At 43.4% G+C, this 7,285-nt stretch overlaps 1 protein-coding gene across 1 annotated transcript in view; it reads right to left on the bottom strand. All coding sequences in view use genetic code 11, as the record gives it.

Moving 5' to 3' along the window:
* Nucleotides 1–5,672: 5,672 nt before the first annotated feature.
* Nucleotides 5,673–7,285, bottom strand: part of EGR_09037 (Serine/threonine-protein phosphatase 2A regulatory subunit delta isoform) — a gene marked incomplete at both ends in the record, with an annotated part of 23,913 nt that continues 22,300 nt past the window's right edge. The window contains 5 exons of the mRNA XM_024498286.1: nt 5,673–5,858; nt 5,980–6,322; nt 6,709–6,810; nt 6,901–7,025; nt 7,098–7,280. Of these exons, the coding sequence (XP_024347294.1) occupies nt 5,673–5,858; nt 5,980–6,322; nt 6,709–6,810; nt 6,901–7,025; nt 7,098–7,280 (939 nt within the window). The remainder of the gene's footprint in view (nt 5,859–5,979; nt 6,323–6,708; nt 6,811–6,900; nt 7,026–7,097; nt 7,281–7,285) is intronic.

The raw sequence follows: 7,285 nt of genomic DNA, 5'->3' as shown, positions 1-7,285 counted from the left end.
TCATTGTTACACGGACTGTTCGGGTCCGCCGCCTCCAAATGCCAGCATGGGCCGATCGAAAAAGGTCTTCGTTTTGATGGATGCCTGGAAAGATTTATTGGTTTTGACGAAATAGTGACTTAGACATTAAAGACTTTGGCACGCGTTAGGGTGGGTGGTGTGACCCAGAGGGCTCATTGTGACTCACCATTTTGTGTATGGTGCTTTGTCGGTAACTGACGCAGAAATAAAGAAGTTCTGTCGAAATTCTTGAGCATGCGGACTTAATTCAGTGTTGAGACAATGGAAATTGGCCTAATGGGGCAAAAAAGTTATGTGTATCCTGGGTCCTCCAAGTTCCTCAGCTTTAAGTTACGCCCACCCATCAATTACCAAAACTGATAGGTTTGAAAAGAGACCAATGCTGAGGCTGAGCCTAATGCTTGAAATATGCCAGTTTTTTCGAAATGCAAAGACCTTATGCCTAAATTTTCAAATGCCTCACTATTTGCAATGGTGGCCAATATACTACTTATGTATGACATCGCCGATTTAAGTAAACTTACTAGCAATGCGAATACTTCGATAAGATTGTGTTAATACTTGAAACAGGGGACGAGGGATTCGTAAAATTAGGACACTTGCAAGGCAAAAAACTTATATCTGCGTCTTCACCTGCGTAATATCCAAAAGATGGCTTTTGATAAGTGCTGCTGACTGACAGTCCTAGCTATTATTGAACTTTGGAAGGGAATAAACAAATGTAATAATCATGCGCCTTGCCCATTCTTATAGGTATTCATCCTCTTCCCAAAGTATAAGTGCAAAATTTGATGCATCGTCCGCCCCAAGGGTGACCTTGACATTAGCCAATAGGGGTCTCCGACGACTAGCAGTTACGAAGGTACATATTAGTGATATCTATTCTTTGTCATTTCGAGTACCTATCCGTACAACTTCTTGTTAAAACATTGGGAAAGGTAGGGTACTCGTAGTCAGAGGAAAATGACTGATGAAACATGCGGGTGACAGTGTTGGTCTGTTCTCCGCCTGATTGTAAATGCACTACATGGCATTAGGATAATGGAAGAGATTGCGCACAATGGAAAATGATGAAGCTCCAGTTGTCTTGTCCATCTTTGCTTCAACGGGAATACAATGGTCTCTCACCCCTTGATACATGCCGGAGCAGTGATTCCAGTAGCCACGGATTAAATAAGGCTTCTCCCTTATCTGGCTTGAATATCCGACTAAGCATTCATGGCCTGAATGCAGTTGAAAGATGGTCCTGTTTCGACTACTGCTGTTGGACCAGGAGAAGGGAATTCAAGCCCTGTTTCTGTTCCGCACCACAATATGTGCTCTCTGAAAAAGCCAGTTCCTTTTCATTGCAGGGCAACACTCGTTTTTTTTTCGCTTTGCATTCGTTTCCCAATGTCGCATAAAATTTGATGAAAAAAAAATAATGAGAAAGTGGTAAGGAGGGAGACGGTTAGGCGGAAGATCCCATCGGACTAAAAGCTGTAGACAGAAACAGCCCATGCACTGAAATTTTGTGTCAATCGGAAGTCTATCCCTTTCCTCAAGCCAGGTGGATGTGATTAGAATTTTCATCGAAGAAAATTTTGAACTTACACAGGCAAGTAGGTTAAAGGTGTTGTTAATGGGAGCACAACCAGCTAATCCGATAAGCCTTAGCTGCACATAACGTATGCATTCAAAGGGGAGGAAGGTTGGACTGAATCAAATGAACATGAGGGTGACAAAAGTAAGGGCAGGACGCTAATGTAGACTGAGAAGAGGGGATTCTACTGCTAATTTAGCTTTGCCTTTTGACTAGTAAACGAGCTGCCATTCCCCCCTTCCGATTTGTCTCGTGCATTTACTTGGATCCAGTAGGCTTTCTCTTCTCTCATCACATCATCCAACACGAAGCCTTTCATTCTTTACTTTGCCACATTCGATAGCCAGTGATATCAACAACATCGTACCGCACGCTCACCACGTGCTTTCCAGTGAATGTAGCAAGAGGCTTCGGGGGGTAGGAAAACACACTGAACGCAGTTTATGCAAAGCAGGCGAAATGAAATCATATCCACCATGTCCAGCCAATATCTGACCAGATGAGGCTTCCATCATACACCTGCGGTGGTTACAATGTACTCTTCGTGCCGCAAAATAAGCATGTAGTGATCTGCATGACGTGCTAACCAATGGTGTGATGACTGCAATCAAGTAGTCCAAGTTTCTCCCAATTCCAACCATTACTACGTCCTAGTATAGCACTTGCAGGTTACCGGTATGATGGCTGTTAAAAAAAGGACAAACCTTTAGCCCAAAGCTCCCAAATTTTGGTGAAGGTAGGCGCATTAAATATGGGTTCTACAAAATAACTTACTGTGCTACATATTTACTGCAGAGGACTAGCGAAGAACTAGAAGGATTTTACTTTTTCCTTGGGAAGCGGCATAAAGTAAACACACCCTCCGGGTCAGGCTAGTAGCTACAACTCTTCCGGTATCCCCACATAACCACACAGATTACTCAAGTGGGTGCGTTAGTGTAGCTTCCTGGTGCATAAGCAAGTAGGCAATGAACATAATGATTGACTGCTATTACTGACGCTGCTTCAAGCAATGCAATAAATCATCACAGGCTTCCTTGAAGGCAGGGTTTACACACATGAATTTGTTTATTAGAAACTCCTCGACGCATAGGCTAATCTCAAATTGCAGCTATTTCTATCAGTCAAAAACTTTAATAAGATGATATACCTGGTTATTATTCCAACGCGCAATAGCAACTCCTGCAGAAAATCGCAAATAACATCTTTTTAACTTTTTACTCGTATAAAACTGCTTCGTATTGGCATTTTAAAAACAATGACATTTTTGACAAAATTCGTGGTCATTTGATTTTGCTTAAAATGTAAAAAATACTAATATATAAAAAATTCATTTACAATCCTTCTATTAAGCAAAAAACAGTGTTCAAACAAAATGTTTGTTTTGTGAATCCAATGTAAATTGCTCACCTTGAGATTGGCATGACTACGATTTTCGTTACCCTTCAAACTGGAGTGTCATAAAAATCTCGCTGTATGCCTAAATAAAAAACAAATTATAGATTTGTTTTCTCCTTCTTGGTTTACATGGGTAGTAAACTCCACAGCCTTGGAACTAATTTATGGTTTATTCGAGTGTGCTAAGATAAAGCCCCACCTCAAGTACCGCTGTCGAGTAAGGATGACAGCCTTTACGTACGAATAAGTCTCCTTTTAAAAACAATGTTTCGATGATATTGCTATGAAATTCTAGTATACAGATCGCCCTAAGCCAGGGCTTATTTTATACTTGGCCTGTCCATGTGATACAAAGCCACTAATCAAATCGACGGTGTCAGTCTCAGCGTTTGTTTGGTCTCATCTTTCAAAAGGTGTACAAATGAGTGTGACTGTCGTTTTTTAACAATTGGTGAGATTTCCACTCTTCGAGAATGGAAATGAAGTGTTGATGTTCAACAGTGGTACACAAAACACGTGCCAAGATGGTGCAGTCATTTTTGTGCATCCATTTTAGCGGTACAACTTTCCATTTTAAATCCTAGCTCATTGTTTCTGGTTTTTCTCCAAAGTCCACCGAATCCTTACACGTTTTGGGAACCACGAACCATTCTTGCCAATTTTTGTTAAACTGAGTGATGAAAAACTTCCCCATATAAGGAGGAGAAGCTGGATTAATTTCCAAAGGACATTTTTGAGGGATTTAAAACCCTGTAGACCACACTGCTTTCCAAAAAGTCAAGCTAAAAGAATGACCGTTTTCTGCACCTAGGAGACTGGGTCAACCACAAGCCGAGTGTTAAAAGTGGCATTAAAGGCTCCTCCTCGTCATGCAAACAGTAGTATTCCATGAAAAGCCCGTCTGAACCGTGTCACTTCCTTAGAAGTAAAGTAGGGTTCCCCAGTGTCTCAATAAACTCCGTGACTAGGTCTTGCGAAGGATCTTAAATGTAGGAAGTATATAATCGTCGCATTTTGAAATGTCGTCCACTTTGCCAACCTGATAGGCAGCAGTACCACCTGAGAATGAAAAACAGAAATTAAAGCATCAAACTATAGATTGCTGTTGCCAACGTGGGGAGATGTGTTTCACTTTACTTACCACCTCACATTAGCAGCATTGTAATGATTCTCATATTCAAACTTCAAAACTAACCATTTCCGAGTTTTGAGGGGGCCTATGCCGTTACGCATATTACAGTTCTACACCACTGCAAACAGGGCTTTAGCAACGCAGTCGATGGAAGTATGCCTCAGACATAAGGTTGAGAAGTGCGCACCTACTGCCTCACGTCAATAATTAGTTTGCCATTCTCAACTCCCCTCTTACACGGAATTTCAGTCAGCCCTAAGAGAACGAGGTTAAAAAATGGCAAAACTCTTCCAGACGCATTCCAAGATCTTTTAACTAGTAAAAAATGTTGACTAGCACCAGACGAACACACACCTCTTCAAAACTGTCATTTACTACCTTCTCTTGGCACTACTTGGGGTCAACTTCTTAAAATGTTATGATCAAAAATGACGCGCCTCGGCTAAACCGCTTCAAGTGAACGACTAGATGTCAAACTTTGGAAGCATCCACTCACCGACGCGCTATGATGGATGTATGTCACGAATTGTCACTCCTACTCTGAAGATGGCCGTACACTGATTAATAAACTGCTAAAAAGCAAACACAGTGTCCATATATCTGATTTTCTCCATCAGGGAACAAAAATAAACCAGTGAAGTGGGAAACCCAGTGCGGAAGGATAAATCCCGGAGGAACCACCGCCAGGCAAATTGGAATGAGAAACCCTTGAAGTGGACATCTCCAGCAATCCGACTTACCAGCTACTACTCCTATTCGGTTGTTAAAAAATTGGGATCATCAAAACAAAATATCTCGAGAAGAAAGGCCTAAACTGTTAAAAGTGACACAAAATCGCCCCTCAATCACGGAAACAGAGCACACAATGACCTGCTGTCAGTGTAGCTGTTTCACTCATTCCTATGCAATATTTATATTCCCGTTTTATTGTCTTTTGAGTGGCACGTTGGCTTGTTTTCCTCATACGCTCTTGCACTAGGAGGGAGGGAGGGAAGAAAACATGGGAGAGAAATGGGAGAGTTGAAGAGAGAGAGAGAGAAAGAAAGAGACGAAGCAGACAACCCGAAAGAAGTGCAAGGACAAATAACAACGCGCAAACGAACAATCAAACCAACCAACGAACGGAGATGAACTCGAACAACTGTGAAGCAGTCGACGCTTATGATAATGATAACACTGTTGACGAGATAATGAAACAAGAAGAAGAGGTAGAGGGGAGGCACATGTGAGGGCAGAGAAAAAAATTCGTATCATATACACACAGGGCAGGAGATGGACAAAGAGAGGAAAAAAATTGGGAATGACCGGGTACCGAGAAAAAGGGAAACCGGTTTATTCGCTTATTCTTTTTTTCCATTTCTCCATTTGTTTTCTTGACTACAAGATGGTGGAAAAAGGGGAGAAAGGAAATACAATGACTGCAAAGGAACGAGCGAGTAGACAAACGGGCGAGTGGGTGTGAGCAGGCGGAGTTGATAAAACGGCGGCAGCGGCGGCGGTGGGGAGGCGGCGAGAGAGAAAGGGAGGGAGGGAGCGGGACTATTGATCGGGTTGGGTGGTGAGGAATTGGTCGTGTCGCTTGTGCTGCTCCAGTGCTCGAATAGTACCCTGATCTTGCGGCAGGTCAGACTTGCGACGCAGCGACGCTGGGGTCGTCTTCTCCTTCTTACGCACCAGGAAGGGCAGTGCCGAGGTACCCTGACCTTCTCCGCCTAGCTTACGTACCTAAATTGACGACGAACACAATCTTCAGGCATTATCCTCTGGCGAGGAATTTCGCATCATCCAGATACTAGAATGAGTTTGGTTTCAAATGCATAAGAGAGCAGGGAGGAGTGAAACCCACCTCCTCTTCACTTTCCTGCTGCAACGAACGAAGCGTGGCGTTGACATCCTCATCATTGTCAATGGGTGGACTGCTGGCGTCCATACAATTGTCGATGCCACCATCATCTGCACCATTTCTCTGCTTCTGCGATTGCATCTGCCGTTGTTGCTGCTGCTGCGGTGTGATACCGTTCGTCCCGCCACTACCACCACCACTGTTCTCCACTGCTGACGGCGTTGCGGCGATGGCAGCAGAGCCGTTGGGCTCGCCAGACATCACCAGCTTGTACAGCGGGTTCTTCATCGCAGTGGCGTTCAACGACGCCCAAGCACGTTCTCGACGCTTAGCCTCTTCGCGTTCACTGCATCGGAAGAGCAAAAGAAGACAGTGAAATGGGAATATTGCAGACACCTTGCTAGTTTACGGCGAACATGGAAACAACAAGAGAATTAAATGGGGAGGTACAGAATTAGCATCACTAAATTACGAGTACTTGGTCTCCATCAAAGCCTCAGAGAAAGACCAGCCACAACTTCCAAGATGTTGCATTAGTCTAATGATGACACCGACATTTGAAAATTCAAGTTTGCCTACTCAATTGCTTCTACTTAGAGTCCGAGGAAAATAGGCATCCTTAAAACAAAAGAGGCTACCAAAAGCCACCAAAATAAAACTGGAATAGCGTAAGCGTTGAGTCGGAAAAAGAATGAGGGACAATTTTGGATAGAAAAGAAGCATGGAACTCACCGTTGACGCTCCTCTTTATATTTGGTGGTGCAATTGTCAAAGAGCACCTGATTCATTTCCATGAAGAGCTTCAGAGCATTGTAGATTAGACCGTGAATAGTTCTTTAAGGAGACAAGAGAGGGAGTATAAAGATACAATGATAGTGATAATGAGAGACAGGGCGAGGAGGGAGAGACAGACGAGACACCTACTTGTTCCAATGTTGTTTGGTTCTGTACAATGCAGGAAACATGATAGGAAGGATGGTGTCTACGTTTTCAGTCATGAGGGAGAGAATGTACTCGTTGCTCCATAGGTACAACGCTCGTTCTGCCACCTGTATGCAAGGGAGGACTAAGTTAAAATGAGCGTTCAACTATCGAAAGGAAAAGGAGAAAGATGAAAGAACTATAAGGCTTGCCTGAAAATGTGGCGAGGATACACACTTGGCCAGCTGAGTGAAGAGGGGTTTAATAATCTTCTTGAACTCCGCGGCATCCATTACATCGAGAATCTCCTCCAACTCGTTGAGGAACATCACCTCCTTGGGACTGTGCATCTTCGGCCAGTATTTCAGCAGTCCCAACACGATCTGGG

This window comes from Echinococcus granulosus, assembly GCF_000524195.1.
Source record: "Echinococcus granulosus chromosome Unknown EG_S00129, whole genome shotgun sequence".
NCBI lineage: Eukaryota > Metazoa > Platyhelminthes > Cestoda > Cyclophyllidea > Taeniidae > Echinococcus > Echinococcus granulosus.
Note: the sequence above shows the minus strand (reverse complement) of the source record. Positions and strands in the feature narration are given on the sequence as shown.